Source organism: Columba livia, chromosome 1 (genome assembly GCF_036013475.1).
Source record: "Columba livia isolate bColLiv1 breed racing homer chromosome 1, bColLiv1.pat.W.v2, whole genome shotgun sequence".
Classification (NCBI taxonomy): domain Eukaryota; kingdom Metazoa; phylum Chordata; class Aves; order Columbiformes; family Columbidae; genus Columba; species Columba livia.
The window spans coordinates 122,629,254-122,647,181 of record NC_088602.1 but is presented as its reverse complement, the minus strand read 5'-3'; the positions used below and the strand labels follow the sequence as shown (position 1 = coordinate 122,647,181).

At 36.2% G+C, this 17,928-nt stretch overlaps 1 protein-coding gene across 3 annotated transcripts in view; it reads right to left on the bottom strand.

The window, feature by feature from the left end:
- Nucleotides 1-566: 566 nt before the first annotated feature.
- Nucleotides 567-17,928, bottom strand: part of ZNF654 (zinc finger protein 654) — a 38,913-nt gene continuing 21,551 nt past the window's right edge. For all 3 annotated transcript variants that reach the window (XM_065076305.1, XM_065076312.1, XM_065076318.1), the window contains 5 exons: nucleotides 14,601-14,803; nucleotides 13,700-13,839; nucleotides 8,825-8,966; nucleotides 4,861-7,174; nucleotides 567-4,466 (listed from right to left, as the gene is read on the bottom strand). In XM_065076305.1, coding sequence (XP_064932377.1) covers nucleotides 4,459-4,466; nucleotides 4,861-7,174; nucleotides 8,825-8,966; nucleotides 13,700-13,839; nucleotides 14,601-14,803 — 2,807 coding nt within the window. In that variant the 3' untranslated portion in view covers nucleotides 567-4,458. The remainder of the gene's footprint in view (nucleotides 4,467-4,860; nucleotides 7,175-8,824; nucleotides 8,967-13,699; nucleotides 13,840-14,600; nucleotides 14,804-17,928) is intronic.

The window sequence follows — 17,928 nt, the reverse complement described above, 5'->3', positions numbered from 1 at the left end:
TGTTCCAGTTTGAACCCATTACCCCTTGTCTTACCATTGGTAGTCACCAAGAAGAGCCTGGCTCCATCCTCCTAATACTCACCCTTTACATATTTATAAACATTAATGAGGTCAGCCCTCAGTCTCCTCCAAGCTAAAGAGACCCAACTCCCTCAGCCTTTCCTCATGAGGGAGATGCTCCACTCCCTTAATCGTCTTTGTTTCCCTGCACTGGACTCTCTCCAGCAGTTCCCTGTCCTTCTGGAACTGAGGGGCCCAGAACTGGACACAATATTCCAGGTGTGGTCTCACCAGGGCAGAGTAGGTAGCTAATTAGCTAGAAGGGAAAAAAAAATAAAGGGTGGGGGCAGAGAGACAGGATTTCTGTTATTTCTATTTTGATTTCCTCAGTAAGCCTGGGTATTCTTGGGTTTAGTCTCTTCAAAGCCAAATATCCACACACCGGCAACACCAAGACCTGGCAGCTTTACACAGGTGCTGTGCAACAATCATATACCAAACACAACAGGGTAACCATAGAGATTGCAGCAGTATTTTCAGAGAGATTCCCCAAAAGACAACATCAATTTCTATCAACAACAAAGACAACGTTTTATTGAACAAATCTATATACAGTACAAAAAGGTTTTTAAAATGAGACACTACTGTTGATTTATTGCAGTTTGATGGCTCAGTTTTAATTTGTACTCTTATATAAAATGCAAAGTAAAATAATTTAACATTCAACAAGGAAGCACAAATTTCCTTTCTTGCTGAACCTGTAACAGCTTTTACAAATTAACAAGAGTCCCAAAATGCATACACTGCATTTAATCAGAAAGGTGTTATACAGTACCAAATAAATTAAGAAAATAGTAACACTACCACCCCCTTTGAGTCTTTTGTCCATAGCACTGGTGTTAAACAATAAAATAAATGAGTACAGCTGAACCTTCAATGTGATATTAATATCACAAAGTTTAATGTTATAAATTATCCAAACTATACAATTTATATAGTTTTAATGAATATGGCTAAACAACCAAAGTACCAGTGACCTTTCCCCACAAGTATGACCACTTTCAACCTACGTTCAGTCTTTATTTTTTTGTGAAAGGTGCCTACCAAGCGGCAACTCTTTGAAAATTAGAACCTACATGACCTTGACAGTGAACCATGAGCGGGTCAGAGTAGACAGTCTGACAAGGAAAGTCTAAATCCAAGTTATAGCCACCTGGAGGAATACTCTTAAAAACATGATTACCAGCAATGGAATGCACGAACTTTGATCCAACAAAGCTCCGAAGTTCACGTGTAACTTCAGGCAGCTCTAAGATATTTGCATGCTTACATTACACATGTACTTGAGTATTTATTGAATCAAAGTGATGCATCTCAAGGAATTATTTCCAATTATATCACGCAATGCTTAATGCCTGGGAAAAACACCCAAAACTTTCAGTTCTAGATTTGGAACCTTTCTCAGCCCTAGAAGTTGCAGGCTTAATACAGGGTAATACTCAACATACTAAAGAATCCCTAAAAAGCATGTAGAATTATCCCACACACATTACAAGTATCTTCTTGCTCTTAATTACAGTCGTGGAATACTGCAACTATCTGAGAATACCAACAGGTACCAGGGACTAGCTTCAAGAAAATACAATGTCTTTTGAAGTAAAAATCATTATTTAAAACAAAAATTACCACCCATTTGCTACTTTATGTCAGTTAAGCATATTTCCGATAGGTGTGAGGTGATGTTCACCTGCATAAGAACTCAATTTTCCAGTTCTCCAAAGTGCATATACTGAACACACGGTATAAACAAATGGTGGTGTCCAAGAAAAGCGTCTTTGAACAAAGGTGAGTTTAATGCAGGTACAAAAAATTATGGTCACAGTTTATGCATGTACATAGATGCATTTAGCTACACACTTTAAACCAAAGAAAATACAAGCCTCAATCATGTTCTTAAAGCATTTTCCAACACATGGTGCTCCAAGAAAAGGCAAAAAAGCACCAAAGATTAATGATACATTTCAAAGGCTTTACACAAACAATTTTGTCATATCTACTGAGTGAGTTTTCAGTTTAAAAGTGTAATACTGTGAAATTAACCTTTTTTTTCCCAAATATTTTTAAGCAAATTTAACTAGATTAACAATGTGAAGCAACAGAAGGGGAGCCTGGGAACATTCAAGATGATAACCATGTCTTTAAAAATTAGTTGGCAACTTGAAAGCAAAAAATGTGAAAGTGCATTTGGCTGATGAGGTCCCCCTTAATTTTACATTTAAAAAATTTTAATGTATTTATATATGTAAATATATATATATATAGTGCATGTATATATGTATTTATAATGAATGATACATTTATTTTTTGCAACAGCAAAAAAGAGATTCTTTGGTGCCTGAAATATCACACAAATCTCCGATAGTGGGCCAGTCATCAGTATTAATGTAATGCACACATACCTGTGATCATAATTTTATAACCTTTTGCATTAATCCAACTCAAAGTTAAGGCAAATATTTTCTAGAACTCAAAAAAGTACGATTTTGAATTTGCATTCTTCTTACCTCCCAGGAAGGGAAAAGGAAGAAAAATTAATGCAAATACCTGTTTAATTTCACAGAGGATTATTAGCAGAGGCATTACTGGACTATTAAATTCCAGAACTACTTAATAGCCTGTTTTACAATGAAACCCATAGGTTTGCAAGTGTGAGCCATTGCTACATTGAACAGATCTGTTACGTACCTCTTGATTTGTTACTCATTAGTTTTTAAATACCTGTTGATTTAAGCAAGTTGATCATCTTATTATGCTATACATGCATTGTGATGAACTATTCGGTGAGCAAACTAGCTGAGCAGGAACAGCTGGTCTTTGCTGTCCAACGCCTCTCTAGTGACTCCATTTGTACACACCAGTTTTCACCACTATACTTTCCCATGCCTAGAGTCACATTAACATTTTCAGCTGCCCACATAGAACAGGATTCCAAATGAAACATTTTTAGGTGGCGTGACAGTGTAAGATAAATTATAGGATAATTTGGCCCAGTAATTAGACAATGTGCATGTTTGTTACATATCTGTTAAGGGTGGGAAGACCAAAAACTACAACAGTATCTTTTTGGTTTCCAGATGTCCTGTATTTCGGAGTTAGATTATAGAGCTGAATGACTCAAATTTCCTGTCTTCACATTTTGATTGTTTCTATGAGTAAATTTAGGATAAAGTGCTTAACATTTAAGTCTCATTCCTTCAGTAACTTCTGGAAAAGTCTGTCTTTTCAAGAGATGCTATTAGATAGGGTTGTAAAATGGTCTTAAGGTTGAGTTGATACATACTTTTTCTCTTCCTCTAGACAGTAAATTAGTTACAGTACTGAGTTGTGACCTACCAGCTTGAAGCAACATCACATGTGAAACAGGCTCTGTTTTTTTTCCCAACTTGACATGTGTCTTGCTTTTGTCTGCCTTTTGTTTGTAGGAAGCCATTTCTAGTTCTTTTCAATCATACCAACAGCTGAAGGACCTCTGTATTTGCATAAAATTTAACTCTGCCCTGTAATGCAAACTTAACCCCCTTCACATGCTGTATTTGTTGCAGCCTCCTTCTGTTAATATTCACGCAATCTGTGCCTGTACGGCTTGTATTAGTCTTCCTGCACCTACAACAGATGTTTTACAGGACACTCGCAACATATACATTTACCACAGGCTTGAAAAGGGTTTCTCTTGCATGCATCTGACTTCCACTGTGCATAGCTTTCACACTTAGTATCACATCAACTCACTTTTCCTTGCATACTTTGTACTTCAAGTTTTTGGTTATCTGAGCATTCTATCCAGGTTCAATTTCTTTCTACATTCCTCTTTTCGGATTCTGAGTATAAGATTATTAAATGAGCTCCACGTTTTTTAGCAGATAATAGAATCACATACTCAAACTTTGAAAACAGAATGTGTGGTTCCTCTATGCATTTCTTATTCATATTATAATAATGTAACACCTTCTTGAATTATTTCTTCCCAGCTATGTGGATAGATACCCTTTAACCACACATTTTCCAACTAAAGCAGCTTTCAGAACTGTCTGATTTTATTTCCATAAGGCAATGAACAACTCTGCTTTCTCCACTTGCTCAACTGTATGTCTTATTTTCCTTAAACTTTCATACTGGAAAGACTGTGCCGCTAAGCTTCAATCACAGATTTGGAATGAATGTGGCTTTTCAGATAACTGGTACTTTGGGGATTTTGTAGCAACCTTTCTGGACTCAAGACCTGCAGAGCTCTGTGAGTTTTGTCTATAAAATGTGCTTTGTATTTATCAAGGTCATGTTTTTCTTTAGTAATTTGAGACCGCTTTATGATTAAGGCCAACTGGGAAACGAGCTGATGCTTCTTCACGTAGTGTTTTCTTACACCACTCTCCGTTTGATACACTTTCCCACAACATTGAATCAGGCACCTGTAAAAGAGAATGCATGGGGATCAAAATGAAGACCAACCAATGTAAGTAATTCTTCAATTTAGAACACTGTTCTATGTTTTTTGACATGTTTAATTTCAAACATGCAAGGAAAAGCAGACTGAATTACCTCCTTCTGTTTTATGAGAATGCTTTTCCATGAGTGCTGCCCACCAATTCTCACTGCCTCTTTCTTATTCTAAACAGCATGTCCAATTTGAACTTCCAATTTAGCACAGTATTGTGACTTAACTGACTAAGATCTAACGTATTACAATTGCTTAGAAATCATGTCTATCTTATCTACTCCATCAGGTTGCCTGTTTTCAAAGACTTATTTTCTGGTTGGTATTTACCTCCAAACAAACCAGCCCAGAAGGACTGCAAGACTTACTTTCATCATCTGAATCGAATCCAAAGAGCGTCTGACACTTCTTTTGTGCAAGGTGAGCCTCAAGTGCTTCTGAATTACAGTAGATGGTCAAGCATTTGCGACACCTAAATCTTTCTGTTTTGCTACACAATTTGTCTTGTTCAGAATGAGCATCTACATTATCAGTCAAAATTTTTCTACGTTTTGGCATGCTAATGTATTGTTCATCGAGATAACTTGGAGGCAATGGTCTAAAATATGGTTTTGTTAGGATGACACCATATGAAGTAGTCTCTGTTGTCTGGTTTGGTTTTGAAGGTAACTGTGAGGCAGCAGTATTATTTTGTGACGTATCATGACAATTCTGTAAAACTGGTAATATTGACCCATTTTCTGTCCTTGTTTCACCTGCCACTCTGTCCAAAGGTATTTCTGATGACTTTGATGATGTCTGATCTAGGTCACTGTGCCCATTGACTAGTTGGTCACTAACAACATGACAGTTTTCAGAATTTGGCTGTGACACAGGTGTCTTTTGGTCTATCAAACTTAAAACTGTAGTGCTACCCTCAGATGAACTTTCATTTCCATTGTGAATTATATTATTTGCTTTCTTCTCAACACTTTGAGTATATGTCTTTGGTTCTGTAGAATCCTTCCTTGACTTCCAAGTTGGAATTGGTAAATCTACAGTTTCTTTTTCATTAACAGATTCATCATCATCTTGGTAACTACAAAGTTCTGAAGGATCATCTGAAGAATCTTTTTCACTTGCATCTTCTGAACATTCTGGTGTTTTATTTAAATAATGCTGAGCCTCATGTTCATACAGCAAAGGGAGCTCCTCAAATAGCTCAGAGCACTCTGCAAAATTGCATTGAGCTTTAAACACAGTATGACTTTTTGTATGTTCTGCAAGCTCAGTTGACAGTTTAAATCGCTGATTACAATTAAAGTGTAAACAAAAGTAAACATTTGGATACACATGTCTCTTCAGGTGGTCTATAAAATGTTGGGAATCAGCAAATTTTCTCTGGCAGAACCGACATTTTCCTTTATTCCACTTCATTATATGCTGCTGCACCTTCATATCAGTTGGATGAGCTTTTCTCGCATGTTTATTAAGGAATCTTATCTTTTTAAACACTCTAGCACAACCATTGGCAGGGCACTTAAAGCTTCCTTCCTCATCCATAGCATCAATGTCTTTTTGAGGGCAAAAAGCTCCATTCACTTTGTGCAGAATAGGTGACTCTTTACTGGAGTTCTCGTCATCTTCAGGCAAGCTTTCTGTACTTAGAGCATCAGGAACATTATTAAAACAACTGTCGTTACTATTTTCAGTAGCATCATCCTGGTCACTTAGATGGTTTTCCACTGCATCAAATACCTGTTCTGATTTCTCGTCCTCCACCTGGACCACTTGGTCAGCACTTGGAGCTACTGCAGTCTCTGGTTCATTATCTTTGGAACCATCAGAATTCCCATTTTCAAGAGACAGAGAAACATCAGAACATTCTGGTTCATTAAGAGCAGGAGTCTGCTGACCAGCCTCAAGAACTGCAGCAAGGTGTTGCCTTTCTATCTTCCTGACGTGATTCTTTAAGTGCTTCAGCATAAGTCCTTTTTGCCTGAACTTTCTGGTGCAAAGTACACAGGAAAAACTGCCCTTCTTTTGGTGAGCTTGTGCATGTTTCACAATGTGACCACCAAGAAATTCCTCACTGCATATCACACAGCGGTGCCTTGGTACAGTTTGATCTAACATTTGAGATGCCTCAAGAGCTTCATGGTTCTTTTTGGCATTACCTTTGGACTTGGCTTCAGAGAGGTCTTCAGGGTCAAGCTCTCCATTGCTTACATCTGTTAAACGGACACGTTCCTCACTCAGAGCCCTATGCTCTGTTATCTTCTCTGTATTTGCAGTAGAGTTTTCCAGTGTGCTTTCACTTAAGCCAGCCAAGGCTTTATCCCCCAATAATGCTAAACAATTCTGTTTGATCATCAAGAAATTCCAAAACTCAGGATCAAAAAACAAACCTTTTTTCAAAATTGGAAGCAACTCAAAACGTACACGGTTTTGAACAGAACTAGTGCACTCATTGTATTCTTCATCTGCACATTTATATAAATGTTCAACAGTGTAGTAAGATTCCAAGGTGCGCTCAAGAAAAAAGACTGAAAGAGCACAAATTCTGAGGATCTCCAAGTCATTTGGCAGAAAATGAGCAATTGCTTTATAAATAAGACTTTTCATGTTGGGATCTTCACGGAGATCCAACTGTAGGGCACACCCACATATCTCAACGCATATCTGAAGACCATCTTCACCAACCTGCAGAAAGGAAATTACAGTGTACAGAATTACTGAGTATGCATAACGTTATTTTCCTTACGGGCTTACAGAATGCTACACCTTAAAAGTGTATTAAAAAATAAATCATCAGACCCACAGAAGATAAAAGAAAAAATAACTAGCATGAATAATGCCCAAACATCAACATCCCATGTATTTATATGCATTCACTCAGGAGTTCAGAAAGCATCATGCTAGTAAACTTCACCTAAAGGCATGTACATTTTAAAATAACGCTTAAACAAAACTATAAAATACAGACACAGATACAAAAAGGCCAAAAATCTAGTTTGCTCTGAAAGCCATAAAGCTACTGTCAAAAAAGCTTCAGATACTTTTGCCATGTGTGGTTCTATAGTTAAAGACAATTATTTGGGGGTATAATACAAGGCTGCAGCAAATCATATCTGATTTAGCAGCATCTTTTGTCTGCACCTTCATTACCTAGGCTGCTTCACACTATAACTGGACGGTTACTCTATATTTTGTCCCCGTTCTAACTCATTTAACTTGCATTGCATAAAAATACAAGCTATAAAATACTGCCCTCAATTTTGAACCATGGCCACCTGGGAAACCGTAAGAACCCACAGCCAAGCACAAACATGTAATTCGGAGGGATGATCAGAACCACGCTGACCAAGAGATAGCAGATTAAAGTAAAAGGTTTCAGGAACCTTAGAAATAATTAATACCTACATATATTTAAATATCCGTTAACAAATACATGCAATGCTTCACATGCAGTGGGTTATTAAAAATACAATCATTCAGATGTAAATCTAAATAAAAAGTTATTCATGTCACTGCAAGTACTTTAGAATATATAGCGGGATTAAGATCTTGAACAGCAGCAAATCCGTGCATTTAGAATTGCACAGCAGCACCCATGACAAAATAATTTACAATTCATTTAGGGCATAGAATATGAAGGAGCTCTGTTCAGTCAGGTTAATGATAAAACCCAACATTTGTCTGAAAACAACTTACACTCCTGTGTGCAAAATGCTACATGTTACACGTTTTGCAGATGTTTGTATGAGACAGTATAAGACTAACATCTGAAGCATGAAACACAGTGCACTTTTCTGAAGAAAAATTACATCATCTATCTGAGCCTAGCTTTTCCTTTACGTTACATTAAGCACTTCTTCAGATTTGATTAGAACTGGTGAAAGGATTCAGAACTTTACAAGGGTGAAAGGCAGATACAATGACATTACATAAGCCCTACTTCCTCAAGGAGTCAGGCTTAAAAACAAACAAAAAAAACCCAAACAAAACAATCGATCCATCTTTCACATTTACTGCATGTATTTATTATTAATTTCCCCATTTATTTATAGAGGATGACATTCCTTAAACTTACAGTAAACAGAAAGAAAAACCTCAGAATTCAGTAAAAAAAAAAAAAATCAAAAAAAAATCTTAAAACCATACAACAGATCAAGGGCAATAATGGCATTAAAGCACATCCTGGAACGTGACAAAATTTTTAAATTAATATTTTGCCCTTCCCCACTCCATCTTAACTTTCCACAAAAAGTGGCTAATACACAATATAACACCAGTTCTTTTTACCTTAACTAGTTACAAAAAGAAGGGAGGGTGTAAAACAAACACACTTACTTCATCCTTAATGACTTTCATGAAAGGGAAAATTACTCTGACATTTGTAGCGATTCTTAAAAGCTGGTAGCACTGGTCAACAAATACTTGTTTTGATGGGTTAGATTTAAGCTGCAGCTTACTCCAAATGAAGATCAGGTCCCTATAAGTACAGAATGAAATATTTTTATTAGATTGAGTTTTAGAATTCTATCACCAAGCATGATGCATTACTAACAACAACTATTTGCATATTCTGTAACTAAAATAATATTTGAGGGTGTAATACCAATTTAATTAACACCACAACTGTACACGACATGCACAATGGAAAATGCAACTTAATTACTTTGTTAACGCATTCAGGGTATCTCCTATCACTGAGCCAATTAAATATTCAACAAAATATTAATGTATTCAGCTTAGTATCACAGAACTGCATAATAAAATCAGAAGCTACAGCATCCAGCCCTTAACACCACAGGCAATAAACATCAGGCTGAACAGCAAGCTCTGGGTACTCTTGGGATTAAGTTACTTTCAGTGCAAGGATGAGGAGTCCAGAAGAAGAACTATCTGCATGTGGAAAAAGGGAGGATTGTAGAAAGCTAGCTTCTGATATGGCCTGTTGACAGAAAATAGTGTGTTCTCTAGTTATGCATATTACAACATAATTTTATTTTGTTACTGCTGTCGTCACTGGTCTTTCTAGCCAATAGCAGTTACATGGAAGTATCAGGCTCTACAGCTATTCATACATCCTAAGTCAAATAACATTTCTGATAGAAGGAAACATAAGAATAGTCTGCTAGACTGCACAGCAGAGCTACCACACAGGTAATGTGTTTAGTCTATAAAATATAGAGAGCCTGTAAGTTCTATGCACTTTAATTCAGAGACTGGGAAAGGCAACTGGACCTAACTTTGAGTCACAACAAAATTTACTAGCACAAAGATTTTCACAAAGGAGTAGATATAATTAGGACTAGACAGAAATCCCATCATAACATTACAATGAGAACAAGGGACCAATCGACTTTCATTTTCTGAAGGAAGACACCTTTTTTTATTTCACCAGGCTCCTCCCTCAGAAAACACAAGCCCAGTTACTAACAAAATATTGGGCTGGTCTTTCAGAGTCTCTAGCCTGTGTAAGACACAAATCAGACAAACCTTTTGAGATTCAGCTTGTCTAGTGTGGTTAGTACCTGCATGAAGGGAAGTGACAGAAATGCCTAGGACAAAACACTACTTTTAAATTTAGGACAGCTCCACAATTCTGCTCAATAATTTAAGAGCAAAACAAGAGAGCTTGACTGGTTTTTTTTCATTCAGAACCCAAGAAAACTGAAGGGAAACTGTGAAAACGGAGTTCTACAAGCTGCTCTACCCACAAAAAAAAATACCAGTCTTACAGGTTTTCTGAAGATATAACCTGTTCACCTCTGCCTTCACCAGGCTGGAAATCTAATTTCTTGAAAGTCTTTGATAACTTTACATACAGGTTTGAAACTAACTATTGTCTTTGTGCATAAAACCACTCATTAAAAAAAATCAATAAAAGTCTCAATGTGAAGTACCAAACAAACAACTGAATATTTTTGCCGTTAAATAATACAACTTATTCTCTGCTTTGTCTCACACCACTTCAGAGCAGGTCATTTCAACAGCAATCTCAAAGAATTTGAGAAAACTCAAATTACTCTTCTGAGAGATTAGTGGTTCAAGTGGCTTGTCACGTGTTCCGATAAGTGTGACAACCGGCACAAGGAAAGAACTGAAAAAGAATGCAGAAAACTGAAAGTAGAAGTAACAGCTCCATGGGTGAAAAGCAAGCTGTTAAATCCGTTTAACCATCATCTGACTAGACCCTGATGTGAAATAGTATTTTAGTCTTATTCCTCCATGTAGACATGGAAGCTTCTTCTCAAGCACATTTCTGACACTGATAATCTTTAAGGATTAAAGCATTCTTGAAGTGCTGAATGGACTCTATTTCAACCACTTAAAACACTTCGGATACCAACGTTAATGCTGAAGTCAGCAGCACTTGAGACATCTCTGTGTCACTGAGCACAACTGAGAGATGATAAACTTCAGATAATGCAGGCAGGGGTAGTTTTCTATTTGCTTGATCATTATGGCAGAGTAGTATGGTACTTGAAAAGATTTATTTTTTGGATAGTGTAACTTAGTTCACACTGAGGCCTGTGCTTAAATTATTATGGACGTGTTAGGGCAATTTAAATTGTTACTGTGAGATCACAGAACTCAGTACCTCTTTACCAGAGCCAACCAGGTATTCCAACCCATTAACCCCCTGCAAAACACCAAAACCGCTGCATGCCTCCATGAGCAACGTAAGAGAATGGTTAAGTCCCTCGTACCTTAGCTAGCTCTAAAATATTTGCTATTCTTGATAAGTACAAAGTCTGTCTTTCCTTGGCTATAGATAGCACACTTTACCAAAATGTTATTCAAATCACAAAAATTACCTAAAGGCCAAAGAGTGTTTGACCGTGTGGGAAAAATTCCTTGACCTACTGAATTCACTGCACAGGAACAACTTGACAAGTGCCAAAACAGCATTTAAAATTTGCCTGGCAGAGAAGGCAAGTCATTCTGCTACACCTGTTCCATCAAAATTTGGGCTGTCTTCCTGAAGAGACATCACTTTTTGATACTGGAAAGTAATCACATCATTATGGACTGATCTCTTACCAATACCTTCTACACAAATATTTCTAGTAAGACCAAGCACAGCTTGCTTTTGTGATTAATTTGTAAGTGGGCTTTCACTTCAGAAAAAAATATTCAGATCATCTGAATATAGAATTTATTCTTAACATCAATGAAAACAATGAGTTTTGTGACAGAGCTACTTAAAGTCCATCTTCCTCTGATAATGAGCACTAATGGTTTCAGCATTAAGATTCCACGTAGTCTGCTTCACATGAAGTGACAGCAAATATCTGCTATTCACAGCTTTCTAATCTATTTTGATATCTTTGCTTGATTCCTGCTAGATCAACAAAGTCCTCAATTCCAGACAAGGCAAGATCATTTATGCTGTGCTGAAGATGTTGAAATCTCCTCTACGGAAAAATACGCAGTGTGGGTTAATTTAAACTGGCTCCTACTTCTTTAAAAATTTGAATTATGGTACAGTCATGTCTTCACAAGCTTTATCCCAGTTTACGTTATGTATTAAGCATTATGCAGATTTCTCTTGTTAGGTACGCAATTGTAAGGCTCAGCATCTGTAAATAACAAAGCAGCTGTTCTATGCACAGGCATAACTGCTCCAAACTATTTCAAAAATCCTCAAGGTCTATATTCTCAACAGAAGATTAAAATACTAAGAGATGCCAAAATAGTTTAGTTGATAAAAGATATCAAACAATAGTTTAATCTCTTCTGGAATTTCATTTTGACATCCATTTTGCCAGAACATAGGGACAGACATCCTGTTTGGAATAGCACTTTTAAAATGGATGATGCAAAACTTAATGAACAACTGAATAAGAGCACGCTTAACATGTTACTACAGCATAAGGTATAAAATGTAGGTTTAATTCCAATATTTAAAATGCACTTATTAAATGACTGAATCCCTGAAACAGAAAGCATTAATCATATAACTAATAAGTCTAGGCTACATCTGCAAATTTCCTGATAAGTAAGCAGTCAGGAGATGCAGTATTTGAGCAGGAATCAGCAAAGTCAGATTTCATCCCAAAGGTGGTCACTGGGCTCACACAAACAATGTGCCTTTTTGACTGAACTTGGTCATCTGTCCTATGTGGACAGTCATGCCCACCCCTTTCTGGACAGACTGAATGGAAAATGCCACCAGGTACCACCAATACATTGTATTATAAATGTATGTCATAATCACAATTCCAAAGGTTTTGATTCAATGCAATCAATTACTCATCCAGTAGTTAAGGAAAAAGTTTATTAACAAATCAAGCATTAGCATGTCTGACCTTCATTACTTCCTCAAGAGAAAAAGAAAATACCCATATTTTCAACTCTCTGAAATCTGGGAACAGGGAAATCCTATATAGATTCTAAACTCAATTTTAAATTAGTTATGCAGATAATTTGATCTTTATTTATTAAAAAAATCAAATCCTTGCAAAGCCTTTTTGCTTCATCTACATAATGAAACAAAGAAATTAAGCATACTTTATCAAGGAAGGCAGATGTTACTTTAGGTACAGAAATTATACAGGCTCGGCAGAAAGGATTATCTTCCTTAGCCATTTTTCAGTCCTCAAAATGATGAAGTTGTTTTGACAACTCTCTAAAAAACGCTTCTTGGCCATAAAATGTCCAACTATCAAACTGATTCAGTGTGTGTGAAGAAATTCTTACTTAAATGTTTTGTAGAGGACCACCATTTATGTTATGGCTCTGTTTATGAAGTAAAAGTCTTGGATAATTCATAGCACATTTTCAGAACCATACATTATCTTTTTAGACACGCTGCTGACATACTACAGTTTGGTTGTTACGAGCAGTGTCATTTAACTAGCAGAAGAGCAAGATATCTGCATTGCCAGAGAGTCTACAGACTGTATATTGTCACACATTTATAATCATAAATGCCACATTTATAAGCATTTACAGCCTAAAGTATATAAAGGCTCACCCTTCTTTTATTCTGAAACAGTTATTAAGTGTTATGTACTATGGAAGTTACCACCGTACATGATTGTGTGTAAAAAGGCAACAGGCATAACAGATGTACTAGGAATGTTTAAAAATCATGTTGGAATGTTTTTACCTGGTATTTTAAACTTGAGCTACATCCCAAAGTTAGATGAGTTTCATTTTGGCAATAAGCATTTATTATTTGCTAAGCCGCTTCACCAAAAAGAAAGTATTTACCATATACAATACATGTCCCCATTTTGAAGCTGTGGGACTAGGAACGATTCACACAGCTGTAAGGCTAAGGTAGTCTTCCCTTCTTTTTCAGTGTTGCAGATGATCTCAATTCCACTCTTGCAATCAGTCCTCAACAAGTGCTATATAATTAAAATAAAATCAATTTAGACAAATTTGCTAACATGAAATAAAAACCTATCAGACCTTCCTATATTAAAGCAGCTACTGAAAACTTCAGGAATTGTTATTAACGTAAGATTTCTTTGGAACAGTGTTGTGTAGGTCTGTAAATAGGGATTTGGGAGATATTTAGAGCTCTTTCATACTTATTAAGAGTAATGACAATCAGAATAATTGTCAGAGAAATTAAAAGACTACATAAAACCACTTTTTTTGCACGACAGTTGCTTGTTATTAAAACAAGATTAAGAAAAGTATTGTTTCTAGTAAGTGCTATCACTGGTAAAAGTAGGGCCACAGTCAGCTAGAGTGTAATTTCACATACTGGGGCATTATTAAAAAAATACTTGAAGGCTAAGAAAAGTATACAATGTACAAAACACTAGATTAGGCTCAAGTGCTTTTGCTAAAATAATAGTGAAAATTAATCAATACAAAGAAGTTACAAAATATTAATGACTCAAGTTATTTAGGGAATGTATCTACAAGTAAACTTGGCCAAAAAATTCCATTTAGGTCAACAAGATTTGTAGGCACTTAACATTAAACTTTTCAAAGCTTAAGCCAGCACTACGTTACGCAAGACCAGTATAGTTTCCTGATTTTACAACATTTGGTTCTACAAAACCAAACACCCCTCTTGACAATGTGTATACAGCAAGTATAATGTATCACTCCATTTAAAAAAAAAAAAAAAAAAAAGCATACTGACAAACAATACCTCCTGGAATAGCTGATCTTCTAATGGTGACATATAAAGACAGGTGAAAAGAGCTTGATGGAAATACAGATCTTTACTGATATCTGGATGATTTATGCAAGATTTGATAAGAGCCATTGCCTCAGGGATGCGTTCACAGGCAATAAGGTATCTGGCACGTAGTTCAAAGAACAGTGGATTTTCAGAGCTTAAATATTTGTTAACTGTACAGAAAAGAAAGATTTAAAGGCAATTAGAATATGAAGTCCAAACAATAAATATATTTAAATGTAATGTTGTTTTTAATAGTGCAGTGACAACAAATAATATAAAAAAGGCTCTGCTAAAGAAGCTATCATATATATTAACTTAAATACCATCAAGAATCTGTCCTGCTGGTTGCAAACAGAAATTGTAATTTTTCTTAAACCAGTAATCTAATTTGGTATTTTGTTTCTAACAGACCAGCACAAGGTGCTGCAAAGGGTTAGTAAAATATACACTATATAGAAGCATTTTTGAGAAAGAAAACTCCCTCCTTTCTCAGCACTGGATTCTGGGCGATTGTCAGAAGCATAGGATCGACATCACCTCCAAGGCTATAAGTACTCAAAACAATTCAGGGTAGCCATTATCCATTCAAATGGAAGAGCTTGAGGTAGTAAAAAAGTTACTTACAATTCACATGCTGTTGTTTTAGGTAGTTTTGAACAACTTGATTTTGACTGGAGAAGTGGCAAATATACTTCTTCCTCAAAAAGTGCTACTAGATACAATTCTTACGTCTAAATCCCTACTTAGCTTTAAATGATAGGCCCTAATATCTGCAAATGTGTTTTTTCAGATCTGAAAGCTAGTCTTAAAGCTAGCATTTGAATGACATTGTTTCAACTGCAATACTCAAAATACTTAACATTTAAATAATTGGGAAATTATTAAATACATAGGAGATGTGCTTGAGATCCCTCTTATTAAAGATCACACAGATTCTTGTATCTCTTAGGATTAAAAGTTAAAATATCACTCAAGGCTATAAAATGCAATAATGTTGTTTTTATTTTGAGAATTGTTTGTACCTTGTCTAGTTAATGCACACTCCGAGGTATTCATAGTGTGTTAACATTTATGTAATGTATTGGACAATATGGCCTAATCATCATCTTTATTCTCAACATCTACCTTAAGAGAACATTAAAACCCCACAATTTCCACTGCATGCCCTGTAGCACTGTAGTGTTTCATAAAAAAAAAAAAAAAAAAAAAAAAAGAAGAGAAGAGAGATTGTCAATTTAAAGTCAATGAAGGCTAGAAGTGAGCATGAAAAATTTCTATCCTAGAAGGAATGTGTATTAAGGAAGTTACAAGCAACTTCAAGTGACACTTGAAATTATTAATAGAAACTATTACTGAAAACCACAATCTGAACAATCAAGAGAATTTTTTTCCCCAAAATAAAAAGATTACTTGTTTAACAAGCTTTCACCTAAACTTTTCTTTTTTTAAAGGACGTCTCGTTTGAAAGACATTCCTTATGCTCAGAAACAGCATTTCTCTAGCATCTTTAGTTTTATTCAAGGTAATGATATTATATGCTAATAAACATTAAGGAATATTATTCAAGGTGATTTAAGGTCCGAGATGAGATTTGTTAACAGATGTTAACTGTAAGCTCCACCATAAAAGCAGATCTCCTTCCTACTATCCATTAGTGCTTCTGGGTACAAACTTACTAAATATGACGACTGAAAGAAAGGCCAGTGTCTAACAGCTGTCATTAACTGCAAGAAAAAGTGTTCCTAGAGAACAATCCTTAAAGCCAAGTAAAGGTCTCTGCTTTTTGGAATTAACATACTAAGGATAATAAACCAAATCATTGGTTTCATATGCAAACATCACCCAACAGACTACTGAATATTCACATTGAAAAACTAGGCCAGAAGTACTTAGCTTTTGTTATGTGCTAATGTTAAGAAAATGTTGAAGGTATAAAAACTGCCTGTAACACCCTTTTCCCTCAAACAAGGGAAAATTATGGTCCACAATACGCGTTAACTTTTTATCTCATTTCCACTTTCTGTGTGAGGAACTCTTAGGTCAGCATGCCCCTCTGTTCCAAAAACGAGAATCCCACTTCTGACAGCACCACATCCTAGGGAAGGCGGGCTCCCATGCCCTCCAACACTGTTTTTAAACAGACTGCGAGTTTCAGCTACACCACTGGCAGGATTGTGCCCTCTCCCTGTAGTGAAATTCCCTTTTTTCCAAGGCAGCATTTACAGCTCTTTTATCCCCCCCAAGCAAAAGACAACCGCTAACTATAGTAGTTTTTAGCCAAGTCTGTGATACATTAAAAATGACTTGGGAAAAACAACATCTGTTCTTGTCCAGGCAGCATGCACAGAGCTTTGCTTTAGAGCGATACATGCCAACCATCAGCTCAGAAACTAATTAACTGCTCACACCTGAGTGTACCCCTCTCTACAATATTATCTTCTAGATGTTCACAGTAGGCTGCCTTATTCTCCCCCATCTATTAGAAGTTTATTGCTTCTGTGTTTCAACTCTGCTGTTTTTCTTTAAAGCCAAAGACTTTAAGACTTTCCTTTCCAGCCATGTCAAAATAGACTGAAACAGCTCACAGTGTACTACAACTCACATAAATACAGACACAGCGAGGTTTGCCTTGCCCTAAGCTTCTCTGTGTAATTAATGGATCCAAGACAAGATTATGTAGTTCACACAGTGCATCCAACTGACTTTTGCAAGCAATGGTTGGTGATTCAGCAATAATAGCCAGTTTTCCTCATTTAAAAGAGTGATCCCTGAGGGAGCTACATGGCCAAGTTTCAAAATATACGCCAAATACTGCCAGCCTATAATGCAGCACAGAATGTTTGCTTTGTGTAGGACTTCATAAGAATCAGATTTGAGAGGAAGTGCGAGGAGAAAGAAAAAGCCTTCGAAAGACATTATTTAAAATAAAATGTTTGTCATCATGGATGAGATATGTCAAGGGTGTACGTGGGGATATTGGAAGATAAAGGGAGGAAGAATACCTCAGCAGAGGGGAAGGAGATGTGGCCTGCAACATAAGGAAGCAAAATGACCATCTAGTGACAACAGGCAGTCTCATTCCTACTCTGTCAGGTTAAAACTAAGTAAAAATCCTCAAACTGTTACCCATCATATACAGGCTTCATGATGATAATAAGGGAATCATTAAGGCAAAAGGATTAAACTAATTCTTTGCTGGAGAGATGGAGACTGAGACCTATCTTTAGATCACTACCATCAAAACTTCTAAAATTCATCATGTGATGCAGAACAAAAAGATAATCTTTGTTTTCAT